The sequence below is a fragment of the Saccostrea echinata genome, unplaced genomic scaffold (assembly GCF_033153115.1).
Source record: "Saccostrea echinata isolate AGI-Se365-2 ecotype Australia unplaced genomic scaffold, CSIRO_AGI_Sech_v1 ptg000016l, whole genome shotgun sequence".
Lineage (NCBI taxonomy): Eukaryota > Metazoa > Mollusca > Bivalvia > Ostreida > Ostreidae > Saccostrea > Saccostrea echinata.
Genome location: NW_026889765.1, coordinates 28,535,001 through 28,557,594, shown reverse-complemented (window position 1 = coordinate 28,557,594; position 22,594 = coordinate 28,535,001). Strand labels below are relative to the sequence as shown.

Below are 22,594 nucleotides of genomic sequence, written 5' to 3'. Positions count from 1 at the left end.
CTTTTTACACTATGTTTTATATGACAATTGAAGTAAAAAGAAGAACTAAAATACTGTATAAGCATAAAAAAGATGCAGTTTTCTCCAAATGCCTGGATACCTACATGTATATCTTTCTATCCTAAATTATATTTGTTGATCAATTTTTAATTAGAAAATGCATAGCTGGTGTTTTTATTCGCATTTCCTGAATATATATTTGAGATTTGATAATTTTCCCTATGTAATATGAATAACTATAATGATGAACTTTGAAGAAGTTCCATGAGTAAATTCACATTACTATGTGAAATCAGAGACATTTTTGTGAGCATTTTCAATTACGTAAAAGCTGATTTTCAGAACCTGAGGATCGGACTGCCTTAAAACGAATTACTAGAAGTTTAACACAAATTAATTGAACATGCGTCAATAAAGTAACGCATTTACTGCACGACGTGAACGCTACATTAATTCGAATTAGATTTAGTCTATGCATAATGGCGAAATTAAGTAACGTACAACTGTTGTTTCTAGATATACGTGTAACTACTGTTTAGTAAAAAACAAAGAAATTAATCGCTAAAAAATATGTGCATACATAAATCCGCTATACCTATGCATCATTATGGCAGTTTATGTCACATGTTACTTTAGATGAAAGTTATTTGTTTCAAATTAATTTAATTCATTATACTTTGTATCAATTTAAATGCATCATCAACTTATTTAATGTGCATTCGTGTGAACAGGGTTAAGTTTTAATGAAATCAAAAATTGTAGAAGTAGTATTTTGAAAGATTTTCACGGGTTATTAATTTTGTTTACATGCCGTCACGGTTGTAACACCATTCATAAATTGCATAACTAAAATTGTGAGCCTTGTCATAATCTAATTGTTTTAATGAATAAAACCAAACTTGTAGGAAGATTAGAATTTTGAATGAATTCTACTCATTATTTGATTTTTTCCCCTAGCCACTTCATGCAACATTATTTATCAAAATTAAAATCTAATGTATAGAACATGTATATTGATAAAATCTAAATGAGTACCAAGTTTTACTGAAATCCGACAAAACTGTACAAACAGTAGAATTTTACTATTTCTAGTAACTATGGCATCACCTTTATAGATATGTAATGTCTTGTCATGATATCACATGATTTTTATACTATGTATTGTATAATAATTGAAGTTTCATGGGAGAATTAAAATACCGCATAAGTATTTTTTAAAAAATGCATTTTTCTCAAATGCCTGTGTAGCGATAGTTTTTTTTAATCCTTAAATATACATGTACTTGTTGATACATTTTGAATAAGGAAAGTGCATAATTAATACTTTTATTTGCGTTTCCTGAAAACATTATAAAGATTTCATAATTTTTCTTCCTATTTATAATTTATTAACTTTAATGGTTAACTTTCAGGGAAAAAATGGTTATATTTACATCATTTTGTGAATTTACAAAAAAAGGTACAATTTGTGCTTTATTAAAATTAAAGATTAATGTTTTTAAAATTTAACGTTTTCAAAAAGTTATGAAATTGGCTTAAATGTGATAAATGATGAAAGAATATGGCATAAAAGAGGACCATTCTGGAAATATGACGTCATTAATATGGTACATTTCTATGTTTTAAACAGAAAAAAGCCTCAAAGTGACTCATTTCAGGGGTTATTTTCATTAAGAAAACAGTGTCACAGCCGTTGCCTACTTCAGTTTTCAGATATGTTGTGTAAAATCCTTTAAAAATCACATTTTCAAAATCTTTGTGGGCGATGCATGTACATGTACTCTATATTATCTGAAAGAAAATTCCACTGAAAATTGATGTCTTCTGCAACTTTTTTAGAAAATACTGGAAAATGCACAAGTTCATGACGTCGCAATTGGCATTTAGGAGGTCATATGAGAAAAACTATTTGTATATTCTTACTGAATGGAATTCCTATTATTCAGAAAGGACTTCCATATTTCAGACCTTAATTCGGGATCTCACTACGAAATCTCAGACTCATTCATCGACTATAACAGATCTTACTCTTAAGTTACTCCGAAAAAGCAATAAAAATGACGACCATGCTTTACTGATTCAGTCCCTTTCATCTAAATATCAAACAATGGCGAAGACAAAATCAGGTAACCTCTTTCTTTATCATTTTGACTTTCTAATTATATGTCTTTATTACGTCCTGTTTTTATAATAAAAAAGGAGTAAAAGATATCAAATATCCCTCTTTATTATTTTGTTTTAGGTGGCGCACTGTTTTTCCGATGGGGTAGAAAGACTTTTCCAGACAATGCAACGGATCTAGTATACTTAGGTAAAAGGGCTTTGTTTCAAACAAATAATTAAAGAAGGTATTAGGAAAATTAAAAATCCCATAAATATCACAAATGTACAACATGTATTATTTTATAATGGTGTTTTAGCACGAACATTAAGAAAGACTTCAAGAACACATAATTTCAGAAACAGACATTTATTCAACATTTTTAAAAATCATAATAGTGTTCCCGTCAATGTGATTGATATACTAATTGCCTTACATTAATTGTAATTGTATTACATGCCAACGTTAGATTTTTTTTCTTTTATTTGTTTTGCACTCCACTACCTTATTTTACATCATACACAAGTAATTGAAAAATATGAAGGGAATTCAAGACTAAGCTTTGATCAAATGTTAAAAGGTGAGGGTCGTTGACAGCTCTGCAGTATTTTTTGAACCATTCTCTATTTGAACCCTCAGATTATCAAGCATATGGTCAAAAATGCAGACGGATTGAACCTTCAACTAAACTTCTGTCTGCATATCTGATTTAAGAAAATTGATTTTTCATGCATCACTTCTCTCCTCTTATATAATGTTTTATTTTCAGTCAACTTACTGGAAGTGTACTTCAATATACTTGCTTTTTCAGACAGAGGTAATTTTCATCTTTTATAACCCTATTTATAGTGAAAAGTAAGTATTGAAATGTCACGGTGGCTTTTTCTTTCAGGATATGCAGGTGGATCGAAATATTCCAAGGTCGGTGGACCTGCTGATTTCCTTTGCATGGTGCCGGATCCAGATTTAGTTCCAAATATCGTAAGTGGTCAGTATATCCATTGCGTGGAATATGATCACGGAATAACTGGATCGAAAGTCGGACAAAACGTTCTTTGTGCCGTGTGCAGAAGTAGGACCGAGGAGACCACACTCATGCTTCCCGGAAAATCATCTTGCTACCCTAGATGGAAAATTAAGTACAGAGGCTACTTAGCCTCTGGAAACGAAGCATTTTAATCTTCCTCAAGTTACATCTGCTTGGATGAACATTCAGAACAATGGCATGCTGGAGATGGTCTGACATTGGACGGAAAGCTCTTGTATACAGTCAGAATTGCGTGTTGTTCTCTGGCTTGTCCGCCTTATCATAATGACAGAGACGCAACATGTGTTGTTTGTACCAAATAACTTTTAAGATAATGAATAAAAAGAATACATCACTGTAGAGTATTTGACGCATGAAATGTGTTCTCTGGTAGTTAGATTATTCAAATATCCCTTTATCAATTAGAAGAAAAAGTTCAAAACAATGTAAAAACGGGGCCGAACCTTATCCCTGAGTTAGTGAGGTGCCCCTAATCCCTGGATATACTGTGAGTGAGAGGAACAGAAGAAATTCAATGACCTCAAAGCATGGTGTCCCCGAATAATGGGCTTTTTGAACAGAAAAAAGATGAAAGGGATATTTTGTCATTGTATATATTGTCATCCAAATTGCTATCACCTTTTGTCCTTGGATTAGGGTATTTTGAACTTCTAGATTTCTTATTTTCTTGTTTGTTCTTTTCCTCTCAATTCGCACATTGGTTGAGGGACATCACAGCTAAAGTGGGTCGAGACTAGGGGGTGAAACTATCCTTTCAAAAGCATGGCCTTTGTCCTGAAACAATATAAATCGGGGGTTGGAGGGGTGTTGGTGTTGGGTGTTTGGTTGACAGTTATCCGTCTCGTAAACTGCTCTCGGCATCGATCATGATCCAGCATATATATATGTTTCTCAAAGAAAGCTTGGGAAAAATATTTGATTTCACTGTTTCTTAATATAACGTTCTCAAAACGATGTTTGGGAACAAAATGTTTTACTCTTTTATTATTATTAAGATCTTCCGATTCCCAACGTGTTTTCGTTCTGTTTCCTTTTATTTTTATTATTATACCATTTTTTCTTTTGGTACCAAACGTGGTAGATTGAAATTACATTTAATTGGTGAAATTGCATGTACTTCTTTGAAATATCATGATTAAAATTACAATTTAAATACTTCTTTTTGGATAAAAAGGGATTAAATGACTATTTTTGTTTTCTTAGTAATTATGATTACGTTTGATTACATTCTCAAGAAATGTTTCGCTGAAGTCTATGACTTTTTATTAGAAAAGACTTCCTGAACATTTTTTTGTTTATAAACTTTTTAAAATAGAACTGGGCAGAACGTTCTAAAACCTAGTACACCTTTCAACACGTTACATAAAGAAAACATTTTGACATACATAGACACTGTTTAAATTGAAATGGAACTGAGGGTCACTATTATCAGTAGATTAATTAGTTCCATGAGTGACATGTATGATGCATTAATTTAATAAAAACATGTACATTACATGTATTTAAAAAAATGACATGCTTCAAAACGTTAAGAAAATTATTCTGTACATGTATGTGAACTGAAATTGGATGATGTTTTTGTATTTCTAAAAATTATTGAACTGCAGAATTTGAATTTTTGCTTTCCCTGACCTTTTAATTCCAGGTGGAATAATAAAACAATTAAAGAGATAACATGGACATATTTAAACTTGTCAATTGTGTCTGTTTTACTTTGAATCACAATTTATGCAATTGAAAACAGATATATCTATGTTTGATAAGGTTTTAATGTTCAAATTCAAATAAATATTGTTAAATTTAAATTTATTTACAAAATTTTCAAAACTGTCTGTCCTTCTTTAATTATAACTGACCATAGCAGGCAAGGCTGGTGACAATATCGTCTTTGTTTGCAAGGCTCATTGTTATAACTTGTTTTGGAAGAACATTGTTTTATTCCTACGTCGGAAAATCCTACATACACCCCACTTCACGTGATATTCTTCAAAATCACGTTTCAGTGTTTCATACTTTTAATATTCCAGTCAACCGAGGTAAGTTTGATCTAAACTACATATAATGGATTCCTAAACTTCACAAAAAACCTTACAAAGATATATTGCCGGGCACTTACCAATATACAAAGTGCTGTTAAGGAGAAACTTCAGATGCACTGTGTTACAAAATATTCTAAAAGTGGTGCATATCAGATGTGGATCCTCAAAAATTCTAAAGAACTTTTAGAAAATTTAAAATCACCAAATTTTTCCAAAGTCTTTAATATTAAGATGTACGATTATTCTACACTTTTTACAACTATTAGTAATGATAAATTAAAAACGAGGCTTTTTCATATCATAGACAACTGCTTCTACAATTAAACCGGAACTTTTAACATCGTGAGACTGGTCTTCAACAACATTACTTCGTTGAAAATCATTCTGATTCTACATACAAATTCTCTAAATTTGATATTTGAAAGGATGCTGGAGTTCCTCATCGACAGCATTTTATGCAGTCTTCGGAGACAAGGTTTTCCAACAACTGTTGGAATCCAGATGCGCACATATATAAGGGGTATGAGGGATTTGGGTTTGCATTTGTATAAAAATGACTGACCAAACAATCCGATTCTTTATTAAACGTAATCAAAATGCATTTACAAAGAAAGTTATCAAAAGTAATGAAGAAAATAACCATGATTACATTCGATTAAAATTAAATTTCATGTACTCAGATTTATCAGATAACTGATAACATCTACATGTTCTCACTTGGAAAGGTAATCAATTACATCTGATTATATTTACAATTAAAATACTGATTACCTTTAACTTTTGATTTGCACATTCATCAAGAGATATACAAATGCAGTATTGATATATTTTACACTGTTATGTCAATTTACACCTAAAATAGCGGTACTTGACTTCTCAACTGTAAACGGTCTCAAATATATGATATCACATTTCAGTTTGCAACCACTAGGTTATACCGCATCCGGTTTGCAAGGATTAAAAAGTTTATTAAATTGAAAGGTAAGACAACAAATACAAATAGAGTGAAAATACAAGTTAAAGCATTTTTCAAATTATTTTTATAAACATTGTATGTTAAGTTAAGAATAAAATTTTACTGTATTGCCCAGTATTTAATTTAAGGTCATTAACATGTAAAAATATATTAGGTAATATCAGCATTAAAATTCAGGTAGTACATAAAAGAAGGGTCAAAATTTTCCTCGAATTCAATTTTTTTTAAACTTGATATCTTGTTCTAGGATTTTAAAAAATCCCTCTTTTATATAATATGAAAGAAATTCAATCACATATGTTTTGCTCACATAGATTGAAATATGACCTTTCAGACCCCTGTAAGAATATTGTAAAATCCGACTTGAGAATGTGCATTTTCTAAAAATAACCAATCAGTCTATTGCAACTTATGTGATGCTGTTATTAAGGTAACTTTTTGGTTACAAAAATTCAGTAAATTATATTGATAACTGTATATTTGACTAAAATTTGATGTAAAAATAGAACATATATAGCCCCAGGAACTGCAAATTCACTTGTAGATATGCTGCACTTTTTAGTTCCCTTAAAAGAAAATGTATGATTCATTTTTACAAAAAATCAACAGAATGATTGGAATAAAACCCAGGTTAATTTGTGTCAGAATGAATAAAATTAAATCAACAGTCTCAGACATTCGGCGATTTAAAAAAAATCAATGCAAAAAATTAAAAGAATCAGTAAATTGCGTCGCAGTATCTGACCTATGGCCTCTTAATATGGTCTTAACTTTATTGTACATAAAAAATTAGGCTTCTTATAAATAAGTCCAAATATCAGATCACTACTATAAATGGATCAAAAGTTATTTTGCATTTGACAGACGGTCATATCGCATGTAGATATGTAGATATCACATGACCAATGTATAGGCTGTGCCGAAAAAGTGACACAGCTTAATATTACTTTTTTTTCACAAAGTAAATTGATTCTTGACATTATAGTAATATTATTCTTTTTCTGAAGTACTTTATAAAAAAAAGTTTAAAAATATTTCATGGATGTTTTGAACTACTTAAATTCTCTCTCTCTCTCTCGATCGATCGATCGAAAAAGATCTATACATATACATGTGTTTGCGTGTAAATTGTATGGCTTTTCCCGAGAACTTCTATATACTACCATATAAGTCTTCTCAGTTCGGATATCAACAATGAATATGAAAAAAACTTATCTGTTGAATTATAATATTTACAAACATTGCTACAAAACAATTCTTACACATAATTTAAACTTGTCTCTAAAACTCGTGATAATATTTAAAGCAATGTTTAAGTTGCTAGGAAAATATCAGCTGTAATGTTTCTGAATCTTTTACCAACAACATCAGCACCAATGTAGTAAAATATTGAGCATTTTATGATTGGATGTTTGAAAATATCAGAGTTTGTGAAATAATAAACAAATTAAATATTCTTTTCCAATTTCAACCTTCCAGTATACCGCGAAATCGATTATTTTCGTGGGGTCAGTTTTTCGAGGTTTGATTGATCGTATGTTGTTTTACGTCCCGTTCGAGAATTTTTCACTCATATAGAGACGTCACCATATACCGGTGAAGGGCTTCAAATTTAGACCTTTACTCGGCACTCAGGGCCATTGAGCAGTGAGGGTTCTTTATCGTGCCAACGCCTACCGTGACACGGGGCATCGATTTTAAGGTCTCATCCGAAGGACCCTCAACTTTCACTTCAAAGTGCAGAGCACTTGGCAAAGGAACTGTTGCTACCTGATTTTTATCGACTTAGGTCAGTCGCGGCCGTGATTCGAACACACGACCTTCCGATCATGGAGCGAGCGCTCTACCGACTGAGCTACCGTGACGGTTTTTCGAAGTTTGAAGAAAAAATATTGGTTTGATGGGGTTTGATTTCCTGTAGAGGAACTGTTGAGTAGTATATGTATAAGAAATTTTACATTTCGTGGTGGACATGAATTAGTGGGTCTCTTCATATCTCGAAATCAACGAAAATTATACCCTCATGAAAATTAAAGATTTCTAAGTATGCATTGTAAAGGATGGGACTGGGGTACTCCATATACATTTATTCCATGGCTGTTCCTTAAAAAATTGTTTTTACATATGCGTCATGGTTTTTATACGAAATACTTAACAATATATATTTTAAGTACATGATCCAAAATTTTGATCACAAATTTTGTAAGGGTTTGTTATAAAAATGTTTATTCAAAGAAGTTATGATAATCTTATTTACTATGTGATTGAATTAAAGCAATGCTACGATATTCTCTGTAGCAGATGGCTTATAATCTTTCATGATGTGCGAGTTTGCAAAGTGCAATTTATCCCGCATTTTACAAAAATTGGTCAAAAAGAAAGGAAAAGAATTTTCTGGATTCTTTTCCGTAAGATCACAGGAGACTAGCAGTCATAAATTTCATTCTGCATTACATTTTTTATACTTAGGTATAATTAGATACAGGTACTATGGCATTTATCAATGGAAATGATCACATTAAGTATATTTGCTCCTCAGCTAGGAAAAATAACTCTCTAAAAAGGGTGTTGCAGTTTTTTTGTTTGTTTGTTGGTTTTTTTTTTTAGGTTTTTTTTTTTTTTGTTATCTATCTTCCCTAAAGGTGTAGCAGATAAAACGAATAATTTTAAGTATCAGAAAACGATGTTCAATTTTTTTCAGATACAGCGGTATATTCAGGAAAATGTAGAACAATATTTGGAAACTTCTAATTTGTCTTTAAATGAATTGTAAATTATTCACACAGTAAAATATGTCAGATTTTCTGTTTTTTTTAAATAGGGAATTCCCATTATTAAGAAAAAATTGCTTCCTTGAAACAGAATGAAATTGATATCCGCATAAAGTGGCAGGAATTTTCTACAAAACTGTCATTGCCCATGAGGCGCAGTGGTTAGAGCGTTTGCTCTAGAGTCGCGATGTAAAGAGTTGATCCTTACGTCGCGAGTCCGTTTTCCACTAAGGGACGTGATGACCGGTCCTTCTGATGAGTCTATATAAACCGAGGTCCCCTGTCACAGTAGGTGCTTACACGAAAAGATCCCTCACTGCACAATGGCCCTCAGTGCCGAGTAAAGGTCAAAATTTGCAGCCCTCCACCGGCAAGTAGTGGGGTCTCCATATGAGTGAAAATTCTCGAGAGGGACGTTAAACAACAAACAAACAACTATTGAATAAAAAATATTATTCACCCGAAATGCAGAAAGTGTACATAAAATAACATAGTCAATCTTAGTGTCGGAATTGGGAAGAAATATTATTTGAGAGAGAGAGAGAGAGAGAGAGAGAGAGAGAGAGAGAGAGAGAGAGAGAGAGAGAGAGAGAGATAATGTCAAGAAGTTAAAAATCGCTTTTTATGAGTAATATTTTAAATACATCCAGATTTAATTTGATTTCCCGGGTACTGTGTTCTAAAACTAACAAGCATTCTGAGAGTATTGCATTAGCAATACTAGTCCCCTACCGGCAAGTGTAATCTGGTTCCCGTTAAGAATTGAAAATATCATAATTCCGTCAAAAATCAATGAAGCGGGACGAAATACAAACTTGATCTGTAACTCATCAAGATACACTCACATACCAAAAATCAGCTCAATATCTGAAAGCGTTTAGAAGAAAATTGCCGGAAACCCCTAAAAATTGAAAAGGCCATAATTCCGTCAAAAATCAATGAGGCGGAACGAAATGCAAACTTGATCTGTAACTCATCAAGATACACTCACATACCAAAAATTAGCTCAATATCTGCAAGCGTTTAGGAAAAAAGTGCGGAAAACCAAGTGAAACAGACTGACAGACAGACAGAGGGACAGACAGACAGACAGACAGACAGACGGACAGACAGACAGACAGACGGACGGACAGACTCAGAGGAAACCTATAGTCCTCTCCGGTTTCACCGGTAGGGGACTAATAAGACATAAAGCTAGTACTAGTTGATTGGCGATGTCATGGAAATTAGGGTATTGTTTGAAATAATTTAATTTTTAACAAGCATTCTGAGAGTATTGCATTAGCAATACTAGTCCCCTACCAACAAGTGTAATCTGGTTCCTGTTAAGAATTGAAAATGCCATAATTCCCTCAAAAATCAATGAAGCGGAACAAAATGCAAACTCTCCGGTTTGGCCGTTTCACCGGTAGGGGACTAAAAACTTATCTTATTTCGGTTCATTTTTGTTCTGTTAAGTAGTGGCCCAGATTGGACGTGCAACAACTAAATTGAAATGACTCAATAAAATGATTTAGATATAGCATCAACAACGTGATCATGGGACGGTTTTATTTATTGAAAAATATTCATGCACGTTGTCTGAAGTACGATGGCCAATATGAGGCGTCAAATTACAAGAGTAAATCTATTATGTACGCAGAATTAATTCCTTCTAACAGTAATACCAGTATCATTTTGTGCATGTACAGTTTTGTCAATGACAAGATACAAGATTTTATAAGTCAAATTTGGGCCCCCGGAGGAGCAAAAAAAAAAAAAAAAAAAAAAAAAAAAAAAAATTACAAACACGAAACAAAAGAAGGGCAAAAACGCTTGTAGCTGTAATATATATTTGTACATGTACAAATCTTAAGACAAAATACATTTGAAACTACTTAACAATCCTCAGATAAATTTGGGAGGTCATCTGTAAACTTAGAAAGGAACTAAAACAAAATCACGTGTGTCTGGTTTTCTTCTATTTTCTTTTTTTCTTTTAAATTTTCAATTACTACTTAAATGTTGATTTTCAGAACCCAAGGAATGGACTACCTCAAGATATCGACTTAAAAGGAAATTTTTTTATAAAAGATTTTCTAGTAGTCACCGTGTGTTTGTGGAATAGTCAAACGCCTGCTAATTGATTTATTTCTAAATTATAATTATCGGAAAATTTGAATAAATGTAAATTTGTTTGTTTGGATGTATGTTGTTTAACGTCCCTCTCGAGAATTTTTCACTCATATGGAGACGCCACCACTTGCCGGTGGAGAGCTGCAAATTTTGTCCTATACTCGGCACTTACGGCCATTGAGCAGTGAGGGATCTTTTTCGTGCCAGCACCTACTGCGACACGGGACCTCGGTTTATACGATCTCATCCGAAGGACCGGTCTCCACGTCCCACAGTGGGATTCGAACCGGCGACGTAAGGATCAACTCCTTACTCCGCGACTCTAGAGCAGACGCTCTAACCACTGCGCGAATAAATGTAAATAATAATAATAATGTATATTTATTTATTGTCTGCTTTAAAAAACACTGCAAGATGTTCTTTTTGTATTTACATTTTTCTCATGTATAAATATAAACCTTAATGTACATTATCCTTTAATTTAGATACAATTGTAAGATAATAAGTCAAATCAATTTGTCGACCCGGAAACAGCTGATGATTTTCGGTTAAAGAGTGATGAAAATCAGTCAAAAATGCTTATATATTCAATTAAGTTCCAACAAATGAAAACATATGTTTCAAACACAGTCACACAGGAAAAAAGTTACTTTAAAAACGTAATAAAACCTACATTGGTCAATTAAGAAAGATTTCAAAACTGTGGAAAAATATATTTTGGCAATGGAAAATTTCCTCATTCCTCATATAAAAGTTTACGTAGTGGACTCATCTGGTTTTATTTTAAACTCAAATACCTGCCATTCTTTATCGGGGAAAATGTTTAAAGACAATGTAGAATGCGTGTACAGAAATCACCTACGCTAACATTGAAAATAAAACTCCTGAATAACGTGTTCAATGACTTTATCTTGTTGAAAATAACTTTTATCTTTACCAATAAATATCTATACATATTTCTACTTTTACTGCACTCTAACAACCTTCAAATTATCTCTTATTGCGCAGTGTTACGAACTTCCTGAATGACGTCGTTGGGAGACTTGAAACTATGGTGTCTTATGAAATTTCATAACTCCTGAAGTATATCAGGGGTTGACTTCTCACTGTTCAAACAAAATAAGACCTTTTTTGTAAGTTGTGATTCAGTTTCAGCATACTATTACCTAGAAACCCAGTTGTAATTCATGAAAGTACCTGCGACGTATTATATACTTTATAAGTTAATAAGTGCCACTTTCATGCTACAAGAAGTTTATTGCATGGAATTTTAATAATAGGATAAATCTGAATTCAAATGTCTCTACTAATAATACCACTGCAATTTCAATTTTTTTTATTGAAGTACAAGGCTATTTTAAATACTGCAGAAAAGGAGCTTCTTAAAAGATTTAAATATTCACATAAGCAATATAGCTCATAGGCATAATTTAATAGTCTTAAGAATAAGAGAGAAAATGAATTCAATATAATTTATCATAAATATTTATAACTTGGAGGGGTTAAAGGTTAAAGGCAAAGAAAGCATCATATATATCAAGTGTTTGACTTACAAGTCATCAGAACTTTGGAAGACTACTTTGCAGAGTGAAATGTTGTTTTCCCTGGGAGCATGCGCAGTCCTCATCTATGCAGTACACTATGTCTGTCATGGTGCTGAGGTACATCTTTAAGCTTATCATAAGTCTCTTATATATAATTTTGTTTATCAAATTTTAAGCAGTCATGAAACAAATAAAACAATAAAAGATTTTGTTTAGGAAAAATTAAAGGAAAACAAAAAGGCTTATAGCTTTTTAGATATTTCATATTAGGTTTCATAACTTCGTAATTGAAGGTACATGCTACAATCAATTTTAAGTTGACGTATAGTTTGGTATATTTATATCTTTGGATTTATTTAAATATAATGTAAATCATATACGGTACCAATTTTGATGAAGAAAATGGGTGAATTCAAAAAAATGACCAAACGCATATTTATCAACCCACACTAAAAATACAGGAAATGAAAATAGATTTCTAGGTCTCAGCATATGTCTTTAGATAGTGTCTAAATACCTGCCAAATATCTCATTGATATCTCAGTTAACAAAAAAGTTATGCCCAAAAATGATGCTAAAATTGTCAGGAGTGCAACACCTTTTTGTGACATTTTGAAATTTCAATATTTTTTGGAGATCTGTGAAATAAATAATAATGCTTTATGTTGAAAATAAAGACTTTCCTGATAATATTCAAAGTATTGAGCTTTAAATGTGGACTGTAGTAACTTTTGTTTAATCAAATTGTGGTCATGGCTGATGTTTAAAAAATGTTATACCATGTCAGGAGTGCAACAGAAAAAATGTAGTGATGCCAAAAAACATCAACTGTAAAATTCTGAAAGAAAATAAAGACAAAAAAGAATTTTCGAAGTATAAAACATTTTAAAACATAAATATGTTATATAAATCACAAGCAGCATTAATGAGAGTCAAGTATATGTGCATACCCAATAATGTCAGGAGTGCAACATTTGATGTTTTGCTGCCAAGCATGAAAAAACTATTACCATTATATGATTTTCTGATCTTTATTTTGGAATATAAAGACACAAAGAATATTTTTACCAAATAGATTTATCAATTACAGGATCTGTCTGTGCTTCAGATCTATATTTCTATGGTCAGGAGTGCAACGCATTGTTTTAAAGATTCAAGTTGTGTGACGAAAACACTTCTATCCATGCTTAGAAGTATTTATTAATTAATAATGATCTTTTTTATATAATTTAATACTGAATTATAGACAGTTTTATTATTAAAATCCTTCCTTTTTCAATTTCATCAATTCAGATGTGTTTTTATCTTTTTTGTGATTTTTTTAATGAATGTTAAAAACGAACACACTAAATCATTGTCATAAAATTTAAGTAATTCCTCCTCAACTTCACTGAAACAACAGAACAAGTTCTTATGTAATTTTCACTTCACAACTTTAAAGGCCCCAGTGCTTTTGGTCAGGAGTGCAACAAATATGTTAGAATTATAAATCATCAAATAAGAATAAAAATAAAGAAAAAATGATGAGTAGAATTTTTCTGGTGGGTTACTGTGTTTGTCCTCTAAAGGAAAATATGCTATAAAATACATTTTATCTTCTAAATATACATTTAAGCTAGTTTTTTGGCATAAATAGGGCATAATTCCAAATAAAATGTGAATTTTAAATACTTTCATCTGTTTTTATAATGAAGTATTGGACTATAAATATTGCACAGTTTCATTACCACTTGATGTTGCTAACACTTTATGAATTTTTGTGTTTTATGGTTTTGATTTTTAATTTTACTGCAGTCAGGAGTGCAACAAAACTGATTTATTATTACCAATGCTTTTTAACTATCTTTACTAAAAAAAAATAAGTTGAAAAAAATGTTTGATACTATTTGATGTTCAAAACACTATGTCTATCAACAACTTGCAGAAATCTTACAGTCAATTCAGGGAATAGTTTTCATCATTTCACATATATTTTTAAATACAATTTATATATATTACTTTTTTGCAAATAATCGTGTTTTAAGGTCTTCAAAATATGAAAAATCTGCCGTAAACGATGAAAAATATCAAAACAACAAAGTGATTTACAAAGTAAGAATGGGTTATTGTGTGTTATAATTTTAAAACAATGTTAAATTATATATATATATCAGATGTCAGGAGTGCAACACAATAATGTGACATAGGGTCACTTCAAAATTTAGTATTTTTTGTAAGAGAACTTGTATATAAAAATTCTTTTTGGCTTAGATTTAAAGCAGTGAGTTGAACGAAAAAAAAGTGAATTTTGGGGAATTTTATTGCTTCATATTTTTTTTTCATATTAAAACTTTGCAAACCAGAATTGAAAAAAATAATATAAAATTACAATCAAAAAGCCATTTTTTGTCACATATACAAGAGAAAATACCCAATCAAGGTCTAGATTTAATCACTTATTACCCCTTTTACTATTTTGAAGCATAAAAAACTATAATTTCTTGTGATAATGTATTTTAGAAAGTCTTTTAAGGTGTAATGATATTTTCTTTTTTCAAAAGAAATTTTACTGATAAAAATTATGAAACTTTTTTATCCAATTGTCTATTCTATTGCCACCTCAGGATTTTAAACTAGAATGCATGTGCAATATGATGATATAAGTGAAAAATATGTTATAAGTAGTTGAATTTTTCCAAAAAAAAATTCAGTTTGGTGGTCATTTTTTTTTATTCACCCAAATGTCAAATTCCTCAAATATTTAGAAACTGTATATTATCTATTATGTTCAAATATATTTTGTTCCTCTTAAAATTCTATAATATTTTTTTTCTGTAACTTTACAGATCATTATTGAAAAATCTTGAAAAAGGCTTTAATGTGGCAAAATGTATTTATTTGATTCATAACCATTAGATTGGTGTCTCATTTCGTCATTACTATCAAAAACGTGTTTTTAGCTAGTTTTCCCCTTGGAAACAAAAACATTCCAGATTCCATCTTGCCTTACTTTCTTTTTATTTATTTTTTGTATATTCACATATTATTTCCAATTTTTACACTATTGATATCGAATTTCAGAGATTTTAAGCATTGAAATATCAGAAAAAGTGCTAAAGTAGTGCCATAGAAAATCAAAGTATCATAAATTCACTACAGCTATAACTATAGAAAACTATAATTAACTATAGTTAACTATATTAAATTTTTGTTAGGGTAAATTTCTTCTAACCGAAACTTTAATTAATAAAATCTATCGTTTTTCAACGCAGAGTATACCTAATCCTTTCTTTATTAGGTCAGATTGTCTGGCTTCACCTTGCATTGTGAATTATTTATATCTCCTTGACCATCGCTGGACAATACGAATGAATAAACAAAGAAAAAAAACCCAGTTTTCTCGCTCAAATGTATCTGATGCTAGTTGAATTTTTAACACCGATTAATTATATATCTCAACTTTAGAACAACGTAACTATGTATAGCCTTGTTTGCATTACGAGTCAAATATGTCAACGAATATTTGTGCATCGTGTAAACTTTGCGACACGTAAAATGTAAAATCTTAAATAATAGAGAACCCTGTAATAGATATTACTTTCTTTCTAAATTATCTTCTTTTAATGTGCGAATTAGAAGTAAATAAAAACAACTGTTAAAGTAGGTTTTTCATACATTTGTTCAAAAGAATATGATGTATGCGTACAAAGCAAACTGTGTTTAACACTTTTTCAGCTGTACGGAAATAAAAAGATACCTGAATCAACCTTAAAGTCTTTGTTTGAAAGAGATATTGGTAAGCTTCTGTTTTCCACATTGCTACCATAATTAACGGACACCTATTTTCATTGTGTATCAATTTATTTATCTACCTTATTTTTATTCTTTTACCTGATTTTGTGTATTGGTCATTCCAGAGGAAATGGAAGCGGTTGATATTTCTAGTTTAAAGGAGGTTAGCCATGACAAAAGACGGTAAGGGGAAAAACTTTATTTGGTTAATTTATCAGTTTGTAATTCTGATTTCCCGGGATGAGAACTATTTCAAGAGCTCATAGATCCTTCATAGGGGAACTAGAATCTTGCTTTCCTATTACACGGAATATTTTAATTATAAATTTCAACAAGTTGATGAAACAAGGTTATCACTGGTCTCGTTTGAAGTCATCATTTTGCAAGTTTTATGGTCGACACAATGACCTTATCAGCAAATACAACCTATCATTGAGTCAAATGCTGACTAAAGTTTTGTCATACTGATTGTTAGGCCATTATTTACAAACTAAATTGTCTACGTATTTTTTCGTTTTCCCGATCATAAGAAGGAGCATATGGCAAGTGTGACCGGTTGGCAGGGGATGCTCATGTCTCAATGGCATTTGATCCCACCTCTGGTGTTTTGGAGGTCCGTGTTTGCTCTGCTCCCAATTTGCATTGTTATCTCCATATTTCATTATACCTTTAAAAGGTTGCATTCTTTGTTATCTTTGCCCACAGTGTCAGTAATTGGCAAATAAAAAGATTGGTTGGTGTTTACCATGAAATTGATTTTTTTTTAAAAATCTCCTTTTGGGAGATAATGGTGGATTCAAGTACATTTGGATATTGCTTTCATAGGAAAATCAAAAGAACTATATGATATTATTTTATAAACAATGAGCATCCCTATCTCTTGTTCCCCAGATCTTTAAATTACCTAACTGTTTAGTTAAATATATTTGCAGATTTGAGTCTTATAAACTGTTTTTTTTTTAATTTGTAAGTTTACATTTGTAAATATGATGCTTTATGTAATTTTGGAAATGACAAATTTACAGAGATTAATTTTTTTTTTACCGTGTCTTTTACTGAAAAGAAATTGCTCTTTTACAGGAGAAAACCTACATGAAATACCAAAAGGTATTTAACAACATCTGCAAAAGATTTTTTTAATTTTTAGATCTAATATTCGAAATACTAGAGGGTTATCACCAACAGAACTCATTTTGTCAGCTTTTGGTGAGGATTATCAGTTACAAGTATCTAAACCGGAATCCGTGTTGCACCCGGAAGCCAGAATTGTAACCAGGAATGATGACGGCGACCAAGAGTGGAAGGGAATTATTCCGGATTGCTTTTTGGTCGGTCATGTGACCTCACACAACGGCACTGCTTCCCTGTCACATTGTGAAGGCTTGGTATGTCAATTAAATATTTACTTATTATGCTTCTTAAAGAAGATGTAGTTGAAATTTTAAATCTCGATAAAAATAGAAAGTCATTTTTACATACAGAGTATAAAAATAGCAAGCAATGATTTATAAAGCATATTGATTTTAATAAAATTTTCAGAAGCATGCTTAGATAAAATAGATCCGATATTGAAATTCCTATGAGGTTCATAAAAATGCAATGAATTTAATGAATAAGTAGTATGCTTTCATCAAATTCATAATCTGCGACAAAAACCAGAACCAAAGATTTTCTACAGGAAAGTTATCATCTGTGCAACTAATATTCTCCACAGAAACACTGTAAAACAAATCTCAATTGACTTGCGCAAACAATAGCATACAGCAGCATCACTTTTATTCACATTTTAAAAGCTTTCTTGCATCATTTTTTGAATTTTTTAGAAAGGATCACTAACCACACGATCTGGAGATTTCCAGTTGAGAGAACTTCCCAAAGTTCACAATAAAGGACTCAATTTCTCAGACGAAGATACCGTTCTTGTGATTGGCAAAATGAGACCACAATACAAAACCGGTGGGGCAAGTGTGAATGTCAAAGGTGACACAATATATTTCACCCATTTATTATATTTTTAGAAATTGACAGTTTCGTGTTCCCTTTGTTTTATCGGTGATATAGTCCACCAGTTTTCTATTGAGTTAATACCAAACTGAATATATAGCATTCAGTTTTTTTATGTAAAATTCGTAAGTAAATCAAATGAAAAACGCAAGAAATGAAATGCAAAAAATCCTTTTACAAAATCTTGTTAGATGTCAGTCTTTCTGCACTGGATGACCAAATAAGAAAACTTAAGGACAAATATAGAAGACAGACCACCACAAAGGATGTCGTTGTTGAACTGGCGGTGTACACAGACAGCAAATACACAGAACGACTTCGATTCAAGGACACTGCCAGGAGAGTTGAACTTATGATCGTGAAATATAATGGGGTACGAAATCTTATTGCTTGAATATATTAAGATATAATAGTAAAACGTGATAATTAATTTATATAATATTTGCTCTAAATATTTCCCTTGTAAAACGCCATTAGAGCGATGCATATTTAAACCTGAATTTCATAACCACAGATTCATTGTTTTTTAAAAGACGTAATTTCACAGTGAAGTCATATGTGGTCGGGACGTTCAACACATTCAACTTATACGGTTGAGGTTTCAAAAATCATAAATCTATAACACGCAAATATTTCTTATAAATCAGCCATAAATGTAAATATAATAATAAGATTTGTGGAATTTGATGACTAATCCGTATTTACATTTCGATAAATGTTTAAAATGTTACCCTATTTATCAATCACCTGCTACTAATTATACAGCAATAAATGCTGTCACTTTTAACTATGACTTTACTTAAATTGATTTAGGTACAAATGGAGTATTCTAGATCAGATGCTCTCGGTTACAACGTAAAAATCCAGATTAAATATTTTGGTTTTTGGGAGAAAGATCCGGTAATGATTTTTTACTATTTCATTAACCAAATATTTTCTAATATATATATAATTTTCTTAATTAATGTGTATACTTCAAATTTTGCGATAATTAAATAATAATTAATTAATAATAATTACGTAAATTTTGATTTTCTAATTACAGTCCTTTTACACAACATATTATCACATTGGTAAAACCATGGAGTCATTTTGTATAGGCATGCGCAACATTCCAGTAAAATACGATATCTTATTTATACATAGCGGGTATGTATATGTTTTAGCCTACCTGAATGAAAATGGAGACTTGTAATCAAGCTAAACGGTCCAAAGAAAGTACAAATCGGGACCAGAGCAAATATGGGCCTCTAAAAAAAGGGGTTGTATCAGGTGCCATGAAGGAGTAAGCATCACCTGTCGACCGGTCACACCCTCCATGGGCTCCTTATAATAATCGGGCAAACGGGAAAAAAATTGTAGACAATTCAGTGCGTAAATAATGCCCTCATAATCAGCATGAAATATCAGTCAGCAATTGACTTAATGATAGATTGAATTTGCTGACTAGGTCATAGTAACGACCATAGAACTTGCGAAAAAATAATTTAAACAAAACTGTTGATATTTTTGTTACATCAACTTTTTGTCAATAGCTTGCATCGTTTTAGAAATTGTTTTTACGAAGAGGATACTGAACTAAACATCAAGTAAGGTTTTCTTATGTTCTGTTGTCAGGCGATGTACTCGTTCGTCCATCTTTAACCCCCACAACCTCACAATTTTTTTTTATCTTTTTTCCGAACCACTGGGCAAATTTCAATCAAATTTGAGACAAAACATCTTTGTGTAAAGGTTATTCAGTATTTAACAAAAGAAGAGCCAAACTATTTTTTAAGGAAGATGGGAAAAAAACTTTTAAAATCTTTTTTAAATAATCGCAGATTCAAGTAAAAATGGTGAGCGATGTGGTTCATGAGCCTCTTGTTTCTCAACAAGGAAAACAATCTTCGACTCACGGAATCTAATGTTTAATGCAAAACAATACTGTTGCTTGTTAATGAACTTCAAGCAATATACCCTCATAGAACAAGTTATAAAAAAACATTATTGAAAATAGCAATTCCTGAAATTATCATTTAGTATTTTTCCATTGTCAACTTTCCTTATTTATGTAGTAGTAGAGATTGTTCTATCTGACGTATCCGTATACGTATCGAGGTGAGAGAGGCATCTCGATCCCGATGATTTAACCGTTGGGTAACATTTCCATCGTTTCTGTTTGATTTTAACCTCATTCATTGGAAAATAAGATATATAGTTATATTTCTACTAAGACGTATCAAGTTGCTGTTCACACCTATCATTTTATGGAAGGATTTTTAAAAAAAAATAAAATTAGTAAAAAAGTAAGTATATTTTTATTGATTTGTTTAAAAATAAACAAAGGTTCAAAAAGGGACTTCCCCCTTCTCTCTCTCTCTCTCACTCAATATCAGGATATATTATTGTTTCATTCTCGAAGTAACCTTTACCAGTACAAGACATATTCCCCATAATGCATACAGTCAACGCTCGTTATCTCAACTTGATTGGACCAATTCAAACTTCGGTATATCCAAGGGTTTAACTGTACGAGTTGTCAGAGATCAAACATTCTAGTTGAGTATAAGTTTGTATACATCAAGAAGACACTTAAAATTGATTAACAAAGTGGAGAAGGTGGAAGCTGGGCCAAGGCATGGAGAAACCAAAAAATACCAAGTCACCTTTGAAAAACTTTGACAAAAAAAAGGTGTAGAAATTAATCAAACCTTTAAAAAACCTATTACTGGGAATGTGTGTGTGTGTGTGTGTGTGGGGGGGGGGGGGGTTATGGATATTAAGTCCTGAGTTTCTCTTTTCCACAAAAATAATTACGGATAAATTAACTGTGAAAGATTAAATTGACCATACTGCATACTCTGTGTGTGTGTGGGGGGGGGGGGGGGTGTCACTGAAAACTTCCATCCTTATTTTCTTATTATCATTATCAAAATTCTGTATATCATTTGATTATATTTGATGGACATAGTTCTTCAGAAAAGTTTTGGAAAGCTGGCAATTCTGGGGTGGTTTGAAGACCCTAAATCCCTAAATTGTTAGGTTATAGCCGTATCCGATATTCCAGAGAGCTTGAGGAAGACTACCATTTCCGAAAGTGATGCAATTACACGCAGTTTTTGTCGGGGATGAATTAACAATTGTCGATAAAAGGAGAAATTTTTTTATGTCTTATACATTACTTTATATACATGTTGACTAAATTTTACTTAATGATTTATTTATTGAAATTAAGATGACTGTAATTCTTTGTGTACAAGAGGGATCAAAACTCTGAAAAAATGCTGACATTTTATCAATTAAATGTTTTGTATAAATTTTATCCTTTATTCTGTGTTTTTTATTTTTCTGCTACGTTGAAGCAGCCTCTTCTCTTCAATTCTGTAAACTGCGTGTTGAATTGACTCACACTTTTGGGCCAAAATGCATAAATAAATAAATAAAAATAAATGAATAGATAAATAAAAATCAGCTGGAAGGACAAGGTAGCATAGAAGAAATAGATAAATCTATTGTTTTGGCATTTTTTAGCCTAATAATTCTTTTCTTTCTTATAAAAAGAGAGTTAAGATAATGAATACCCTATTCTGAAACAGTTTCTATATCAAACCATGAATTATAATACGCATGTACGATAACAAGAGAACTAAAAGGAAAAATCAAATTTAACAATTGCAGTTTCATTTCATTACCTATTTTTTTGTCGCCATGAAGTCTTTTCAAGTTTATACTGCTGAAAGGACAAAATATAAAGCAAAATCAAGCCGTATGAGAATAGGCACGAAAGTAGCAATTTCAACTCGGGAGAGGAAGGGGAGACATACAGGAATATGTCAATTAGTTCATTGAAAAAAAAGAATGAAGAAAGTTAACAGACGCTAATAAAGTATATGCTTAAAAATGCCAGTTCAACCCCCACCCCCACCCCCCACCCCCACCCCCGGGAAGGGGGTGATGAACTGGCATTTTTAAGCATATACTGGTAAGGGTCTGGAAGCTAATTCTCTTTAGAAAACGGCTACACGGTTTTATTGATTGTGTGGATACAACGTCTTTTGCATTTTACTGTGTGTGTGTGTGTGTGTGTGTGTGAGTTGGCGGGGGTGGGGGTTAATTTTATGTCATCTAATGTAAATTACAGAATCAATCAATTAAATGCCTGATGTTAAAGGAGAGAGAGGGGGATCCCGATAAATGTTTTTAAACAAAATTGCAATTAAAGTTTTAAATAATATAATGAAAA

At 31.6% G+C, this 22,594-nt stretch overlaps 1 protein-coding gene across 1 annotated transcript in view; it reads left to right on the top strand.

Annotated features, from left to right (window-relative positions):
- The first annotated feature begins 2,107 nt into the window (after positions 1-2,107).
- The window catches only part of LOC133188293 (uncharacterized), a 48,847-nt gene continuing 28,360 nt past the window's right edge, over positions 2,108-22,594 (top strand). Inside the window, exons 1-9 of the mRNA XM_061323663.1 lie at positions 2,108-2,126; positions 2,243-2,311; positions 2,994-3,082; positions 16,309-16,369; positions 16,491-16,548; positions 17,513-17,750; positions 18,189-18,345; positions 18,561-18,742; positions 19,183-19,269. Coding sequence (XP_061179647.1) covers positions 2,108-2,126; positions 2,243-2,311; positions 2,994-3,082; positions 16,309-16,369; positions 16,491-16,548; positions 17,513-17,750; positions 18,189-18,345; positions 18,561-18,742; positions 19,183-19,269 — 960 coding nt within the window. The remainder of the gene's footprint in view (positions 2,127-2,242; positions 2,312-2,993; positions 3,083-16,308; positions 16,370-16,490; positions 16,549-17,512; positions 17,751-18,188; positions 18,346-18,560; positions 18,743-19,182; positions 19,270-22,594) is intronic.